Source organism: Macaca fascicularis, chromosome 5, assembly GCF_037993035.2.
Source record: "Macaca fascicularis isolate 582-1 chromosome 5, T2T-MFA8v1.1".
NCBI classification, from domain to species: Eukaryota; Metazoa; Chordata; class Mammalia; order Primates; family Cercopithecidae; genus Macaca; species Macaca fascicularis.
In genome coordinates this window covers 158,632,899-158,651,875 of record NC_088379.1, presented here as the reverse complement: position 1 = coordinate 158,651,875, position 18,977 = coordinate 158,632,899, and the positions used below count along the sequence as shown (strand labels likewise).

At 40.2% G+C, this 18,977-nt stretch overlaps 1 protein-coding gene across 13 annotated transcripts in view; it reads left to right on the top strand.

Moving 5' to 3' along the window:
• RNF175 (ring finger protein 175) overlaps window positions 1-16,123 on the top strand; it is a 49,918-nt gene extending 33,795 nt beyond the window's left edge. For 5 of the 13 annotated variants that reach the window (XR_012435182.1, XM_015450936.4, XM_015450939.3 and 2 more), the window contains 5 exons: window positions 2,799-2,906; window positions 5,966-6,086; window positions 10,630-10,763; window positions 13,555-13,803; window positions 15,797-16,123. Coding sequence is in view for 6 of the 13 variants with exons in the window: in XM_015450936.4 (XP_015306422.3) it covers window positions 2,799-2,906; window positions 5,966-6,086; window positions 10,630-10,763; window positions 13,555-13,803; window positions 15,797-15,917 (733 nt within the window). In the remaining 7 variants the exon portion in view is untranslated. Of the gene's footprint in view, window positions 1-2,798; window positions 2,907-5,965; window positions 6,087-10,629; window positions 10,764-13,460; window positions 13,804-15,796 lie in introns of those variants that run through there. The other 8 variants (XR_012435179.1, XR_012435183.1, XM_005556109.4 and 5 more) reach the window with 5 other exon arrangements.
• Window positions 16,124-18,977: the final 2,854 nt, after the last annotated feature.

Here is an 18,977-nt window from a genome sequence, read left to right as displayed (position 1 = left end):
TTTGGGAGGCCGAAGTGGGTGGATCGCCTGAGGTCAGGAGTTTGAGACCAGCCTAGCCAACATGGTGAAGTCCTGTCTCGACTAAAAATACAAAAATTAGCCAGGTGTGGTGGCAGGTGCTTGTAATCCCAGCTACTCAGGAGGCTGAGGCAGGAGAATCACTTGAACCCAGAGGCAGAGGCTGCAGTGAGCCAGGATCACGCCATTGCACTCCAGCCTGGGCAACAGAGCAAGACTCTACCTCAAACACACACACACACACACACACACACACACACACACACACACACACACACACAAACACTAGCCACAAAGAGCTGGGCTGGATCACATCAAATCCAACCCAAGACCAAGCTTTTCTTTTGGAGGCTGCTCTGAAGCAGTTACACAATCTCCTATCTGGCTTATCTGCCTTACAGTGTAAGTCTGGGTAGCGAGGAAGTTCTGGACTCTACTGATCCTGAAAATAGGTTCCCCAAATAAGCATGAAAATGGCAGGAGAAGGGGGACTTGAGATTTGGAAAATCGAACACATCCATAACAGTGATATGACATATTGAGCATTTAGTGTGCCAAGTCAATAAACATCAATACATTAGCTCACACAATCTTCACAATAACTTTAGGAGCTAGTGTTATCATCCTCACGTTATAAATTAGACAATCATAGGAAGGAATGCCAAGTAAATTGACCAAAGTCCCATGGGCAGTAAGCAGCAAAGCCCTGGATCAGACCAAAGAACTACTTGGCTACAAAGCTCCTGCTCCCAAAAGCATGCTATGGCTTCATTAACTCAACAAACCGCTTTGCACAGAGAAACCCTGCCGTTTAAAGGTTATTAGTCCTAGAACATCTCTAATGCTGGCAGAAGTTTGAGAGAGGCCCCTTCAGGCAGGGAGATGGGTCACCAGTGTGTGTGGAGTTCAAGGAACCATATTCTGGTACTGGCAGGCGTTGGGGGCCCAGTAGAGGGGACCTTCTCAGAGCTTGCCTGTTTCTCCATCATCACCACTTTTAGCAACATAAACTTCTGCCTTGATCTGGCTGCTCTGAGCAATGATCTAAGCTGCTCAGTACTGACAAATGAAAAGAACCCATGGCTCGAGAGTCACTGTGGCAGAAAGACCCCAAAAGCCTTCTCTGGCTTCCTTTTGAGGCCACACAGCCTCACAGTAATTTGAGCAAACTTCTGCAGCCCATGCAAGTTTCTGTCTCTACATAGCTCACCCCTGCCCACTCCCCCGTGCAGCTCACCCCTGCCCACTCCCCCACGTAGCTCACCCCTGCCCACTCCCCCATGTAGCTCACCCCTGCCCACTCCCCCGTGCAGCTCACCCCTGCCCACTCCCCCACGTAGCTCACCCCTGCCCACTCCCCCATGTAGCTCACCCCTGCCTACTGCCCCCCGGGGCAGGATCACACCTGGTGGAGGAGGTGGCAGCACAGACTGTCCTTGAATATCAGTTGCTTGAAGTGCAGAAGGCATTTCACCATAGAAGTGATATATATGACAACTCATTTCATGGGCTAGCCCATAACCCATTTAAACCATAATGTTTAGAAGATCCCTTCTGACTGGAACTCAGTGAAACAGAGCACCTATTAAAATCACGTTGAAACCTTACACTAGTAATATCATAGATATTAAGCATTTGGTACAGTGGCTCCAACAGGGAGTGAGCTGGGGAAGGTGAGAGAGTCAGAGACAGGGCTCGGGGCTTGGGGGTGAGAGGGTGGGGCTAAATCTCTGGAACAAGATTCCGAATGCAGTTTGGGACGAAAGGCAGAAAAGAGACTCCAAGAGGATGTGCAGGGAAAGGGTTGTGAGGCAAACAGGGCCTTCTGCCATTGCACACCCTTGTAAGCAGCATTCCAGCCACCTCTTCATTTTCTTTGAGCAACAAAGATAAGCCCCCAGCTTTTCCATCTACCACCTCTTGTACCAATGGGCATAGCCCCTCTGCTGTGGCCCTCCAAGAATGGAACTGGGCTCCCAACCTCTTCCCCCGTCTTCCTAGACATGAAGCTGTCACGTGGTCCTTGTAGTTTTTTTCTAAGGGCCTTTACTGCCAGTGAAAAAGGAAACCAGCAGAGGGGAGGGCTTCCTTCTATATTCTCTCCAATCACCCTCCATCCTCATCCTTTTCCTTCTCCACTTAGACCCTTTGGGAACAAGGAAAGGCCTTAGAAGGTCACAGAGGGTGCTGGGGTACACACAGGACCCTTCCACACAGCAGAAGGAAGTAGCCTGGGGCACCCGTCATTTCATCCCCTGGGCTAGGGGAGGGCTCTTTGGGTGGAGGGGAAATGGGATGAGGGCTGGGCCCACTATTGGTGATATCTGCACTGGGGCTGGGGAAAAAGGGGCAACGGAACAAGAGGGAAGAAAAACTCCTGGGGAAGAAGGTCTGGACTTCCCTTTGACTTCTCATCCCACTTTTTGTTCACCTCCAAGGCACTCCTGCTGAAACCACTCAAGCTTAACCCTAGGACCAAATGAGAAGGGGGTGGTGTGGGGAGGCAGGGTCCCAGAAAAAGTAACCTTTCCTGAAGGCTATTTTTAAGTGAAGCATCTGAGGGATGTAGACAAATTTAAAAAGAATTCACATATGCATATACACAGAAACACATAAGCATGATAGTTCTATTCATATAATGCTTATTGCTATACATATCTGTTCTGTGTGTTATAAATATAATTTTAGAAACTAAAAACTGATTTATAAGTCTTTGAAAAAGCCAAAATATTTTCTAATAATGCCACGTTCTGTGTTTCTCCCCATTTTTCACTCCACAGGTTGGTCTACAAATGGTTTCTTTTGATCTACAAACTCAGCTATGCATTTGGTGTTGTGGGTTACTTGGCGATCATGTTTACAATGTGTGGATTCAATCTGTTTTTCAAGTAAGTGTCTCCAATTAAGACATTAATATCTCCAAGCACTCGCGTGGCACACTCACCTGGTCATGTTCTCTTAATCCGGAAGCATCTGGCCCTACAATTTTCCATGCACACATGTTTTATAGTACATATCCACACATAGTCTTGTCTGGGGAAAACCAATAGAAAGGGAAGAAAGAAGCACCCTACAAAATAATTTTTTAAAATTAGGAGCTTTAAGGAGAATTTATATTGGGTCTGCAAATTTAAAAGATTACTATTAAGAGTGGACCTACAATTGTGCTAGAGTAATTCTTACTAAACTAATCTCTCTTCTACGAAATTCTCAAGTACCTAGATCTCCTTTTATATATATCTTCTTATCTAAAACCACTAGAATTATGTTGTCCAATATAGTAGCCACTAGCTTATGTGACTAATGAACACCTAAAATATGAAATAAGATGTACTGTAGGTGTAAAATACATACTGAATTTCAAAGACTTACATAAAAAACATTTTTATATCAATTACATTTTGAAATGATAGAATTGAAATGTATCAGTGAGATTAATTTCACCTGTTTTTTGTTGTTGTTGTTGTTTGACATATTAAATGCACCTACAGAAAATTTAAAATTGTATTTGTGACTGTATTTCCATTGGACAGTACTGCTCTCTTGAATTTGGTTTCTGATAGTCATGAAATGCCTTGTGTTGGGGATACTTGGAAAAGGAGGAAAAGTGAATGCTTAGAAATTGCAAGAGGCTGGGTGCCATGGCTCGTGCCTGTAATCCCAGCTACTTGGGAGGCAGAGGTGGGAGGATTGCTTGAGGCCAGGAGTTCAAGACCAGCCTGGGCAACATGGCCAGACCTTGTCTCAAAAATAATTTTAATTGGAAAAAAATATAAGCTGGGAAACCAAATAAACAAATAAAAAAGATTTGAAGGATAGAAAACATGTCGATATCTATTGTTTAATAGATTGGGAGTTTTAAAAAAGAAATTGAAAGAGAAGTAAAGGTATAAAAGAGCAAGAAAGTCTAGGGAGAGACAAAGAAAGTTGGGATAACCACTACTTTGACTAGAGCTGTGCTCCCACTTAAGGTGGTTGCTGAGACATGCTGTGGATGGCATTCTCAGGGGCACAACTGAGGCTGAGTAACCAGCCTGTGTCCTGGAAAGGGGATTGAAGACATACCACACTATGGTATGCAAAGCGTACCTATGGAAAGCAGCTCAAATACAAATCCCCCAGAATAGCTCTCACATCAAAGTTACTCTAAACTTCTGGGACCATAACAGAAATTGAAAAGGAGAGATCATCAATCCTTTACTCAGAAAATAGGGAAGGCAGTTGGAGGGAGAGTCAGCCCTGGGTGAAAGGGCTCTCCCTAGGGCAGTGTAGCAATCTGATTTTATAAGCATTTCATAAAACTTTCAGAGTGGGAGCATCTAACATTTTCTAGCAGAAAAGGGGTAGAAAGTAATTGTACAGATCTATTATTGCTAGGCTAGGATATAGAAAGACACTGTAATATCTTTTTTAACATACTCTCTATACTGGTTTATTTAGTGAACATAAAAATACTCATAAGAATTTTTTTGAAATCACTAGGAACGATAGCTGTTCCAAGACTATTACCTCATAAGATTTCAAGATCCTCATTCATGAATTTTCCTACAGTAAGGCATACCAAAAACTTAACCCTTCAGAAAAGTAACTATTCTGTTTTCACTACTTGATGATTATCATTGTATTAAGCTTTTTTCCTAGGGCCACAAGTGTGTTACTGTACTTTTTATCAATAAAATTATAAATACATATTTCCCTGGACATGGAGGGAAGATACTCTTCATTTCCTCCACTGTCCTAATTCTCAGATATACCCAGACAAATCCTGAAAGGATGAAGCTACCACATGTGTTGGAAGCCTCAGTTCATATCACCCAAAAATCTGTACCTTCTAAATCTACAAAGCTGTCTGCCTTCACCATTTCTTCCTGCAATGAACAGAAAACAGAAATAGGTTTTAGAGACAGACTACCCAACTCTTGTCCACACTTTCCTCCCTTCCCTGAATCAATCAGAACCACCAAGGCTCACTGCTGGTATTTGAGATTGTTTTATAGATAGAGCAAAACAAATGTGCAATTATTTAGATTCACAAATTAAATTTAGGGCACATTATTCACTTTTAAAAGAGATCTTTCGATTAAGAGAAAAAAAAATGGGTGGGGGGATGATCACAAAGAATCCTGGTATAATTGAAATGTGATTTAACTTGCAAAAAGTTTTTTTCAGTTAGTACATAGCAACTCTGGCATGGTAATCAAGGGCTTCAAGATATGAGCTTGATTTGTGGTTTTGTGATGTACCAATTGTTGTGTCAAGCAAATAATGTTTTCTAAGTCTCCATGTTTTCACATGCAAAGTGGGGGTGATAATATCTATCTCAAGCACTTGTTAGGAAAGATCATTGGAAAGCATTTTACAAAAATCTAAGTTATACAGCAGACATACTCAATCCTTGCTGTATTAAAGAATCAATCACTGACAAGCTCTTCAAAAATACTGCTGTCCAGACCCCAACCCAGATCAACTAAACTCCAGTCCTTGGTGGTGGGCCCATGTGTCAATGTGCTTTTAAATTTTCCCGGGTGATTCTAATCTATGTTTAGGGCTGAGAACTATTGCTCTAGTACTTTTTAATGTTATCTACCCATTGGAGTTACCTGGGGTGTGGCCTGGAGATGGAAACTGTTACAAGCTGCTGAGGCCTACCTGTAGCTGAGCCTCAAACCACTGGTCAGAGTCAGCTTGTCTAGGCACTGCAGTCCTAAGAAGCGCTTGAAAGCTGTCTCAAGAATTCCTTTGTCCAGTTGGCACTGAGTGCTACAATTTGAGGGAAATTTAGAGAATTTTAAATTATTTCATTTAAAAAAAGAAAAATCAAACAAAAAAATGAAAAAAAAATACTCACAAGGTTCTCTTAGATACTATCAACAGGAAATATTTTCCAAACTCCAGCTGTTTTGAAATATGCCACATTCTTATTTCCTTATACTGTTGTTTTCAACAGAATCAAAGCTAGAGATTCCATGGATTTTGGCATTGTGTCTTTGTTCTACGGCCTCTACTATGGAGTAATGGGGAGAGACTTTGCCGAGATCTGCTCAGACTACATGGCTTCCACTATAGGGGTAAGTGTTGCTTTCATTTTCTGAAACCATTTATGACACGTGGAGAAATGGTCTCATCTTACATGTCGCATCCATTTTCAGAAATAAATAAGTCTTTCTCCATATACTGATTACCGTTTCCTTTGGAACTATTTTAGTTCACTTAGCCCAGTTGTTCCCTGAATTCTCCTTGCATCAAAACATTGTCTCTGTTAATTAATTGGAAAATACATGTCTTATGTATATAGGATACTTGTGGAATAAGGCATCTTTTAAAATAAAATATGCAAATTATTTGTGTTATTGTATCTAGCACACTCCAATTGCCAACATTTAAGGATTAGTAAAACATTAACAATAACTAAAACCTTTTAGCTCTGTCTGAAACACTGTCTAATGCAAATAAAAACTATATTTGATGCTGCATAAAACAGTTCAGAATCAACAGTGCCTCTGGGTAATACTTATAAATACCAGTTACATTATATAGCATAGAAGTACAAGATATAAAAAGTGTGCTAGATGTATTCTGACTCTATACTATTACCTAGAATTTTTTTAATCCCTAACAGTTGTTTTTCTTTTCTTTTTTTGAACTCTTTTAAGATTAAAATTCAGAATGGACATACTTTCTAGTTAGATGTATTCCTGATTCAGATATCAAGGGCATTTATCTGTGTCTGACTCATGCATATCTCCTAAAAACTTACAAACTAAGAGCTCTAGGAATGACTTAGTAGTTTCAAGAATTCCACATCTCTGTCCTCTATGTGTGTCTCCTGGTACACAGCCAGATGTGAAGTGGAAAATGAGTGTAAAGCAAAGACATGGAAACAACCCAAATGCCCATCAATGATAGACTGGATAAAGAAAGTGTGGTACATATACACCATGGAATACTATGCAGCCATAAAAAGGAATGAGATCATGTCCTTTGCAAGGACATGGATGGAGCTAGAAGCCATTATCCTCAGCAAACTAACACAGGACCAGAAAACCGAACACTGCCTGTTCTGACGTGTACATGGTAGCTGAACAATGAGAACAGATGGACACAGGGAGGGGAACAACACACACCGAGGCCTGTCAGGGGAGTGGGAGGGAGAGCATCAGGAAAAACAGCTAAGGCATGTGGGTCTTAATACCTAGCTGATGGGTTGATAGGTGCAGCAAACCACCATGGCACACATTTGCCTATGCAACAAACCTGCTCATGTATCCTAGAACTTTAAATTAAATTAAATTTTTTTTAAAAAAAGAAAAAAAAAACGTAAGTAGTAAGAAAAGGGTGAACTTTTAGAGTGTTCCGTCCATTTCTGGAGCAGGACCTAAGTGGCTATGACCTTGACTTCCTCCCCACCGCATTTGTCCTTCCCCTCCACCATAGGCTCTATCTTACTCTTTTCCTAAAGCCTGCAACCCAAATTCTGTGGTGAAATGCTGGAACAATACAACTGCCTTTCTTATAAGGTTTAATGTGAGCACAGGAAGGAGCATTTTAATTCCCAGTTTCTCCAACAAAAAACAGAAGTTATACTCCTTGGAAAATTCCCAAAGCCTCTTGTGTTTATGGACAGAAAAGGAAGATTAGAATTATATGTGGCTGTTCTCAAGTGGACCAGGAAGAAGAGACTTTACCTGGCAAGACAACCAAGTCTGTAAGCACCAGCTTTTGGGAAACTTCTCACCTGATCCAACCCGACCAGTTCTTAACATCTTGTCATCCTGTCTGTTTATTCCAGCTACCAAATCTACAAAAACCACTGCCTCAAGCCATGGGTACAGCCACCAGTGACTTGGATTAATGAGGGATTGTGTGTGTGTGTGTGTGTGTGTGTGTGTGTGTGCGCGCTTGTGTGTCCACAGACACTTGCGCATGTTCTTGTGACTGAGGTAAGGAGATACAATCTCCATTCCCATATCAGTGCCTAAGCCCCACACCAGAGCAAGTAAGTCAGAATCTCTGGGAGTAGAACCAGTACATCTGCTTCCAAAAAAAAAAAAAAAAAAAAAAGTCCTTAGGAAAAGGAATGAGCTATTAAGCCATCCAAACCATGGGGTGAATCTTAAACTCATGTTGCTGAGTGAGAGAAGCCAGTCTGAAAAGGCTCCGTCCTGTGTGACTGCATCCTGTACAACTGCATCCTATATGACATTTTAGAAAAGGCGCAACTATAGAGTTGCTGAACAGATCCGTGGTTGCCAAGGCTTTAGGGAAGCAGCATGGTTGAATAGGTGAAGCACAGGAAATTTAGAGTGGTGAAACTCTTCTGTGTGATACGATAATGGTGGATACATAACAACTATACATTTGTCAAAATCCATAGAAAGTGTGAACCTTAAATTTATGAAAATTTAAAAAATAATTTAGGAAGTCAGAGAATCCAAGGATAGAATTCAGATCATGCCAAAAGAATCTAACCATATTAAAAATGTGTGAAATAACCTCATTGAAAGGGGTGGGAAAAAAAGGTGCTGACCTAAGTAACTTTGAAATGAATGGAGATCATAAGACTAAAAACAAAAGAAACTGTGTCATAAGCACTGTACTCTAGTTGATAAAGTTGTTGCTGACAAGGCTATGGGTTAACAATTTTGATACCACCATACATGTATTCTGTAATTATAATTGTTTAGCTTAATATAGATATAATGGATACATATAGAAATATTTACAGATATGTGTGTGTGTGTATCTGTGTGTGTGTATGTGTGTTAGTATGTACAGATGAATTCCTTGCTCTGTCAGCTAAGAGGTCCTAGGGACAATGACACCCCAGCAACAGTGAACATACAGAGTGTCCAGATCTTGTTTTCTAATATCATTTTACAATAAAAGGAACTGGGGCTCCTTGAAGAAATGGCTGATTATAGGTCTGAGCGAAGAATACACAATATAAGCCTGGAGCGTCTCATAGTGACCAAAAGCAAGAAAATGCTAAAAACAAAACAAAAGAACTCCACAGTGATTGGGGATATATCAAAGAGACACAGGGGCCAACTGAAAGAGCTCCCAATGGCCAAAGCTGGAATTTGAGCAACAAAATAGTAATAGTAGTAGTATTGGGTTATAACCCAAAGCATAAAATAAATATCCATGAGTCCACATTGATATCAATAAATGACTGAATAAATAAATAAGTGGAAGAGAATAGTCAAATCTGTGCAGAAGAATTCCATATAATTTATATAAATTCTCCTCCCTTAAAGAGGTTGTGATGATTAAATTTTAGAGTCAATTTGCCTATGCTATGAGACTCATTTGTTTGGTAAAATCACTAGTCTAGATGTTGATGCAAAGATATTTTGCAGATATGATTAACATCTGTAATCAATTGACTTTACATGAAGGAGATTACCCTTAATATTCCACATAGACCTCAGCCAATCAGTCAAAGGCCTTAAAAGCAAAAACTGAGGCTTCCTAGAGAAAAAGAAATTCTGCCTCAAGACTGCAACATCAATCTTGCCAGAGTTTCCAACCTGCTGGCCTGCCAACCTGCCCTGCAAATTTCTGACTTGCCCACAAATGTGTGGGCCAATTCCTTAAAATCAATCTAATAATAATATAGGGAAACTAGATATGTGGTATATAGCCAATCTCTGTACTATTTTTGTATCTTTTCTTTAAACCTAAAACTATTATAAAATAATTTTCTTTGGGGAAAAAAAAAAAAAAGCTTCTTAGGGATTCTAATATGCTGCCAATATTGAGAACCACTCCTTATCCACAGTACGGGAAGATGCAGATATCTCAAGGTGAAGTTCTAAATGCATTGCCTTCCAATGGTGATTACTCAGCGTGCATCCAATTAAAACATGGGGATTTAAATGACAGAGAGATGCCTAGGTTTACTCCAGAGATCTGAGTCAGAATCTCCAGGACAATAAAGGGAAGGGCCAATCTATGGATTAACTCAAAGGCTTCCTCTGAAGCTTCCTCTTAACTCCAGCCCTGGATAAAAATGATTCCTGTGTAAGGATTCCTCAATGTGGAGGTTAGATGAGAGGTTATAATTGGCCATGTGCTTTGGGTCCATTTGGAATTCAATGGGTTTTTGCCTGGAAACCTTAACCCCTCTGTAGCATTCTTCTTACAGGAAACGGTGTTTCACATTCTAAACCATCTTAGAAGCAGTGGAGATTCTTTTTTTTGTTTGTTTGTTTGTTTTTTTTGAGATGGAGTCTTGCTCTGCCACCCAGTCTAGAGTGCAGTGGTGCAATCTCGGCTTACTGTAACCTCCGCCTCCTGGGTTCAACCAATTCTCCTGACTCAGCCTCCCGAGTAGCTGGGATTACAGGCGCCCACCACTGCACCTGGCTAATTTTTTTGTATTTTTAGTAGAGAGAGGGTTTCACCATGTTGGCCAGGCTGGTCTCGAACTCCTGGCCTTGTGATCTACCTGCCTCAGCCTCCCAAAGTGCTGGGATTACAGGCATGGGCCACCATGCCTGGCCACAGTGGAGATTCTATGTGCGAAGGGCTGCCTGTCCCAGTGCCTGGCATTCAGAGAGTGGCATGTGCTCTCCTTTCTGACTGTGCTCTGTCCATTTCCTCTGATAGTTCTACAGTGTCAGCGGGTTGCCTACAAGGAGCTTATCAGACAATATCTGTGCAGTCTGTGGGCAGAAGATCATTGTGGAGCTTGATGAAGAAGGGCTCATTGAGAACACCTACCAGCTTTCCTGTAATCATGTGTATCCTTTTCAAAGGAAATCGTTTGGCCTTCAGCAACCCTCCTTCTTTCCTCCTTCTCTTCCTCCTGTCCCCATCTCCTCCATCTTGCTTACCTTCCATGCCCAAACCCCAATCCTTTATCCTCCCGCCCGGTCTTTCTTTTTGGGTCTTTCTGCTGAATAATGAACTGCCAATTAAGGTGAACCTCCTCCTCCTCCAGTAATTTCCTTTTTAAAGAGGACTGTTAATGCCACATAGACAGGAAGGCAGTATCTGAGCAGGGTGCTAGCAGGGGAAATTGGTTGAAGTCATAAGCAAGCAGATAGCCAAGAAAGATCAGGGAAAGAAGGGGTTTGGAGGTGAGAAAAAGAGTGAAGTATCAGGTGCAGGGGGAATCTTAAGACTATCCAAGTGGAGTCCCAGGTCTGAATCTTAGCAGACCAAGAAATACAAAGAGTGCTTTGCCTAGAAATAATCCTAGGAACCTACCTGTGGCAACAGTAGTCTTGGGGACAGCCAAGGGAGGAAACCAAGCCTTCTCAACTTCAGTCTTTAGAAGAAGATACAGCCACAGGCAGCAAGACACCTTGGATTACAAAAGCAGGGACCAAAATTTGGACATTTGTTCTTGGACCATTGGGCTCCTTTACCAATGGGTTCTATCCCAAATAGCTATCCATTGGCTGAGGGATCTTCATATGATAGGAATCAGATGGCCTGGGCTTGGAAACCAGCATTCTATGGGGACTCCAGTAACCATTAAGGAAAACCGCAATGTACTGAAAAATGCTGGCATCGAGACCCCTGAATAAATCAACCTGTGTTGCCTGAACATGTATGGATACTACTTTTGCTATGGATACCAAAGTTAGGCTTAGGTTGGCCAATCGCCAGTATTTTAATTCTTCCTAAATACAAAAAAGGGCATCATTTATCTTTATTTTATAGTACAGTATCAATTTAATAATGTCCTCGCTATGTAGCCAGTTAGTTCAAAGCTCTGGCATTATGAGATGGTTAAACCATGTGTCTTTTGCCTAAATCTCACTTAATTTAGTCACTCATACCTCGGTGTCCAGTACCTATGATTCAATTCTGTTTAATCTGGACAGTTTCCACTTATTCAATCCTGAGAGTAAAACCTGGACCAAATGCATCTCAAAAGTAATAGGAGCCTTTACTCCAACACATAAGACTTAAAATCTTAAGGGAAGAAACACAAAGATACCCCTTTGTGGATTTCTGTAGTGTTTTTTTCAGTGTGATACCTTTCCCAAAAAATTCATTCTTTGTAGCAATTTTCCAAGTCTGGCCCTAGTTTTAAATATTATTTATTTTTCAAATGTTGGAACAGAGCCCCTTCTGCCATTTGCAAATGGAAATATTTTCTCTCTCCACCTTTAAAAGCCCTTAGGGATTGTTGTACATGTGTGCATATATAATCTAAAATGTAGTCACCTTTAAATTTGCTTTTCAGGGAGTATTATTAATGGCCCATTTTAGCATGAGTCATATTAGTGAGAAATGGGCAAATATGAGTCATATTAACAAGGATGGGTTATCTGAGTCTTGCTCTGCAGCAGTTCTGCCAGTGTGGAAGTTTTTCAGCATTGAGATTTTGAAAATGAAAAAGAACATTAGAGAGAATGTGGACATTTCAGTGCTGGCTCAATGGCTCCTGAATTCTGTACCTCTGTGGAAGATGGAGCTGTATTCCAGCCCTTTTGAATGAAAGGTTGTTTGAGTTTTGGTTCAAAATCTTTGTTATAATACACCACTTTATTTTAAAGCATATTGCAAAAATGACCCCAATCCCAAGAACAAAATAATGGAAACTCCTGGTTACACTGAAATTTAATACTGAGGAGTTATATACATGGCCTTGACTTGCTACACCTCCAAGCTCCTCCATTTGTTAGGGAGGGAACTTCTACATCGTTGCTGTTCACCTGGGTGTGTAGCAGGCCAGTCAGATCATGTGATCTTGGCCCAGAAAGTCACATGGGGAGCAGCGATTGTAGAAATAAACAAATCAATAGGATGGATTTCATTATAGTTCATTTTGCCCAAATCCATAGTATCAGGGAACATGGAAATATATATTTCCAAAAATAATCAGTTTTGAAGGAGTCATTCAAATGTTCATTCAATAAATATTTCTTAGGCATGGCTTAAGGTGCTGAGGACACTGAAATGAATGAGACAGAGTCCTACAGGTAACACATGGTCTAAGAGAAACATGTAAGTGCCAAAAGTCGTGCCACACTAGAGTAAGTCCCTGGTGCTGTGAGAACACTTGGGGTCACTCTCAAGTTTGGGGAAAAAGGGTCAGACTTTCTGGACCAGGAGATGTATATAAATGGATCTGTAAATGCCTAGAGTTTGAGAAGTTAAGTTTAGTAGGCATATATTCTATTAAAAATAATTGGCTCCTTATTAGTACTTTTAAAAGTCAAGAAAAAAATTATGAAGTTAATAGAAATATTTGTAACTTTATGACCATAGATAATTTTAACTTGTCTAACTGTCTAAGACAAGTCTGATTACATGAAGCTAATGAATAATGCACAAAAAGTAGAACGGAGAAATGCTTCAGTAAATGCATGAGAAATGCACAATAACAGGTGGGGAAATATAACAATACACTTATGGAAGACATCACTGTAAAGGGGAAAAAAAAAGGACTCACATTCTTTATCTAATCTAATTCTTACCAGAATCAAGTGAGGCAAGAAGGCCAAGAAGCTAAGTAAATTCCTCAGGGTCATAAAGCGAATGCAGCTGTGACTCCAAGCTCACTGTCATTGTCAGGTCCCTTACAGAGCCTCCCGAAAAAAGCGATGTGCCTCATCAAGTCTTGACTCCACCACTAGACCCCGAAGATGGGACCATTTCATACCATCATGAACCAGACATTGCCTTTTCATATCTACAAGCCTCCCTAACAAGATGCTTCAGCTTTCATGAATTCTGCATCCGAGGTTGGTGTATCGTTGGGAAAAAGCAGACTTGCCCTTACTGCAAAGAGAAGGTTGATTTGAAGAGGATGATCAGTAATCCGTATCCTTTAAAACAAAAAGGTTATAAGAGATTATCTTGAATGTTTCTGGGGATATGTTCTTCAATGAAAATTTTCAGTATTTTTGTATAGTTCCAGCAGAAAATTTCCTGTTTTCCCTAACCATCTATTTCAAAATGATTTATGGTCTCTTTTCTCCTCTGTGCCTATATTACTATTCTGGTTAGAAAATTAAATGCCAGAGAACATTCCACTCTTTATGTTCTATATTTTCCACATTAAGGGCTGTAGTGGAAATGTGATGAGACATTGCATCACATTTGATGGATGAATAAATGGGTGAATTGGATGGGTGGGTGGATAGGTGCATAAATAGAAAAATTGGAATTGAAATTTTAAAAGCTGAAATATGAACTAGAGTACCAAAAACTATTTTTTAAATATGTTAGGGTGTACCAAATTTTATTATTCCCAGAAATGAGTAGTTATTTCCCCATCTGGATTTTGGCTTTTTAAATTCCATGCCATGCATCATCTCTTCTTAGGCCAAACACTAGTGATAACAATATTGAAAAGAAATAAAGATCTACAGAGTTGGTCAGCTTCTGGCAGCAGCTGAGATTTGTATAGACATCAGAGATGCACAACAGAATAAAGTCAAGTCACATTAAGGTCGCAGGAAGGTAATGACCCCCACCTGGCGCTAACTAGAAAGACTTAGTCTTCAACCTCACTATCTCAAGACCATAGTATATCTTGTTCAGGAAGCGGGGTGGGAATGGAATTAAAACATATCCTCCCTTAAGCAGAAGAGCCCTGAGAGGTTGGCATCAACCTGCCAAGTACTATCTCTTCTCTAAGAGACAGCCTTTCTGTACTTTCTAAGTAACAGTCAGCTAAATTTTACTATGCTAAAGGAATCACCTTCCTTGCTCTCTGCTCCCGTTCCTCACCAACCCTACACATATGGTTTAACAGTGGCTACTGGCAGCAATGCCCTCATCTCCGGGCACTGCAGATCAGGGAGGGATTCAAGGAGGGCATCAGAGAAGGAGGCAGCATCAGTGGATCTTTGGGTCTCAAGGCCCATAGCATTGCAAGAGACCACGCTCTGCAGTGCCCACTCCATCCACAGACCTGGCCTTTCTTGGTGAGTCAGTGCCCCTCAAGCACAGCTCAAGGCTAAAGGTGTGTGATGATCCTTCCACCTTCCTGTTCATCCACTGTCCCGGAATTCCTCTTCTAAAATGAGGATATCAAATCCAGAACAGTTTTTGGTTATTAACTTATAAAACCTCAGTGCATAAACCTTTGTTATAAAATTGATAATATGATCATAAATGTCACCTCAAATGATACTTTAACAAAGGGCAATTCATTTCTTTATGTAGTCTTGAGAAAGTAAATTTGAACAAAACATGTACTACTCTTTTATTGAAACTCAATATAAGAAAAAACTACATGTGAAAAAGCTGTCATTTTGTTTGTAAAATTGTTGTCAGGAACACTGTGCATTCATTAAGCTCCCTAGCACAGTTTATCAAAGACAGCAGAAAAAGGTCTTTCTTATCTGATGAACCAGTGTTACTCTTTGTAATATACAGTGGGTTCATTCTGGTGTATGACTATGGGAAAGCCCAGAGCTGTTTTTGCTCATTTAGAGCAGCTTCCACTATCCTTGGTTTTCCAATACAGTCATTCCCCTCTTCTTCCTTCTTTTAGCATATACCCTTGCCTTTGATTCTTGTTTTCTAGTTTGGGATTTTATTGTAAAGAGCTTCAGTTTATTTTCAGAAATTGGGTGTGGTGTAAGTAACAATTATAACGATAATGCTATAAAACTCACATAAGGGGCTTTTAATTAAGCACATTGAATTAACAAGAAAGGAAATACCCATTCATTACACTTTATTATATTTGTGAGGTTTATTATATTTGTGAGGTTTATTATATTTGCAAATGACATTTATGAATATTTATGAATATTTCTGCTACTTGGCTGTATACAGAACAACCTCCTTAACTGAGATTTAGCTGGGAGCGCACACATTTTCTCTACGGACAAATCCTGGATTGGCTTCGTTATTTGGTGGCCTGGCAACCTGTGGTGATAGGAATAGTTCAAGGCATTAACTATTCACTAGGGCTGGAATAGTACAGCAGACCCCAGAAGCAATATATTGTATGGTTGAAATCCTTGATCCTACATTTAATATTAATTTTTTTAATTTTAGAGATGATCCCAAATGTTTAGAAAACTAAGTAAACTTTGTTGTCAAGTAGTTTGTCTATGTGGAAAGAATTTAAAGAGAAGCTGAACAATGGAATAAACAAATAAAGCATGTTTTTTCATATTTCCAATTACAACTGTTTCTTAACTCATGCTTATGTCACATTTGTTACACTGCACTGTGGACATTCTACTTCCAGTTTGACTGATAACAGTATGTGTAAAGTGTTTCAGAGGTTTGCAAAGTACTTCTCACATACAACATTGAGCCGTAGCTAATACTTTCTCATCAGTTCAACATCTTTAAAGTAGGTGGAGTTGTTAAGTAATCTGTGGTTAAGGACATTGTGCTTGTCTTCTGCACCATGTGCTTGTTACCATGTGGCAGCTTCTGCACCACAGAGCTCTTCTGTAGAAAGTAGGTTACTCCTAAAGCCTCTGGCAGCAGGGGCCACACCTTCTCAATGGGCCACAGGTACTTTGGGTTTCCTGGAGCTGCCAAAAGTACTCAAACCCATGCAACAGCTGTACTAAAGAAGAAGAATCACTTTTCTTTTGTTCCACTGTGCGTGTGCATGCACACACACAGGTGCACAGTCATTCCATTGTGGCACTCTGCTTTTATTTTCTTCATAGCACTTATCAATTCCTGAAATCCTATCATAAATTTTATTGTCTTCTCCTCCATGAAGACAAGGAATTTTATCTGTTTTGTTCCCTACCATATCCCCTACACTTTGAGCACTGCCTAGCACATAATAGGCACTCAAAAAATATTTGTTGAAAGAGTAAATTAATCTGGCAGAAGGGAACAAAATTAACTGAATGGAGAAGACCAGTCAGAAAGAATTAACTCATGAATGGTATGTTAGATTCTCAAAATTAATTTGTTTTAAATTACTGGTCATTTTTTAAACAGCCAACACTGTATACGTTAACACCAGACATCTACGTTGTAATACTTGAAGCCATTACACTGTATGAAGTAGAAAGGAAATACAATGATTATTTTCCTTGTTCAGATATTGGCACTGTACTCAATGCTATTCAAAGGTCCATCATTAAGATAACTCACACTACAATTTCTAACTGTTGAGAACTTTCCTCTTTCAAACTGCCCAATGCTTCAATATTATTGAAATAGGTCAGGGTCCATGGTCTCGTTGTCTAAGGTGTTATTTGAACTTATTGTGTCATAACTGAGAAAATTAAGGAGCATGGACGCAAAGGGTGAGGTTGGAGCAAAAGTTTAATAAGTGAAAGAAGAAAGCTCTCCACAGTGGAGAGGAGAGCCCAAGGGGGGTGCCATTTTACAGTCGAATGTAAAAGCTTTCATATAAGAAACTCCTCTCATCCCTGTAGCTGTTTGAGTAACTTCTCTTATTTGGAAACCTGTCTTCACAACTCCACCTGTCTATACAGCTGTGAGATGTCTCTAGGTAAGCACAAAGCATAGCTTTTTTTCTCATTTGAATAACTGTGGGTTTGTTTTAGGTAAGCCCCTCTGTTTGCAGTGCAATCTCCTATGGAGTCCCCCTTGTTCATGTCTGAGAGGGGAGGAAACATTTTCCTGGAAGCCTGCTAATCACACAAAGAACAAAAGGCTCCTATGCTGGACCTTGCCTGCTTATCTGTGCAGGTGCAGTCTGAGTTTTCCCCAGGCTGCTCTATTTTTGCCTGTAGCTGTGATTTTTCAGGCAGGCTGCTTCTCTGAAGACTAGCCTTAGCTGTCTACACAACTGATTTTTCATGTTCTCCTCTCTCATTATGATTGATTCAGCATCCAGATTATAGAATTACTAATTATTTCTCTGCTCTGAAAACGTTCCAATAATTCAACACTTATTACATAGTAGGCATGTCCAAGGGGTAGGAAGATAAAACAAGATTCTTGAGCTTGTAGTCTATTGACAAATAAAAGACTTCGCATTTGGATAAAGCACTAACAAAAAATTAGTTTCTCTTCTGTTAAACAAAAAAAGAACCCTTAAACTGATCTCTAATTTAGTTCCCATTTATCTTTTATGGATAGCCGCAATGGTAGCTTTTAGAACCATTTAGAACTCTGGGCAAATAAGCCAGTATTTATCTGAATGGGATTCACAATGACCCTCAGAGTTCAGGAACGTCAGATAATCACTAAACAGCCTCAGAAAAAAAAATGAAGATGCCATTTTCTTTATAAAATTTAAGTATTTACAATCTAATCCCAATTTTGTCAAGTACTATGTATATATACACTGAAAAAAGATTGGAGAGTATTACGGCTAATACTAGGTGTCAACTTGATTGGATTGAAGGATGCCTGGATAGCTGGTATTGTTTCTGGTGTGTCTGTGAGGGTGTTGCCAGAGGAGATTAACATTTGAGTCAGTGGACTGGGAGAGGAAGACCCACCTTTAATGTGAATAGGCACCACATCACCTCAGGTGATCCTCCCACCTCAGCCTCCCAAAGTGCTGGGATTACAGGCGTGAGCCACTATGCCTGTCCTAAAGATTTTTTGAAGATTATTTTAAATCTATCAATTAACTATGAAGCTATTTCAGTTGCTATTTTAAGTTCTTGAAATTAAATATAGATCAAGTCAATGTTAAATCTACCTTGTTCTCATAATTAACATGGTGCTTAATGTAGGAAACAGAGAAGTAAAGCAGAAAGTCCATTGCTGTGTTTGGTGTCTGTGGAATCTCCTCAAGTTTCCTTCTTCTAAACTTTTTTTTTTTTTTTTTTTTTTTGAGACAGTGTCTTGCTCTTCACCCAGGCTGGAGTGCAGTGGTGCAATCACAGCTCACTGCAGCCTGGACCTCCTGGGCTCAGGTGATTCTCCCAACTCAGCCTCCTGAGTAGCTAGGACCAGAGGCACATGCCACCATGCCCTGCTAATATTTTGTACTTTTTGGTAGAGACAGGGTTTTGCCACGTTGCCCATGCTGGTCTCTGATTCCTGGGCTCAAGCAATCCTCCTGCCTCAGCCTCCCAAAG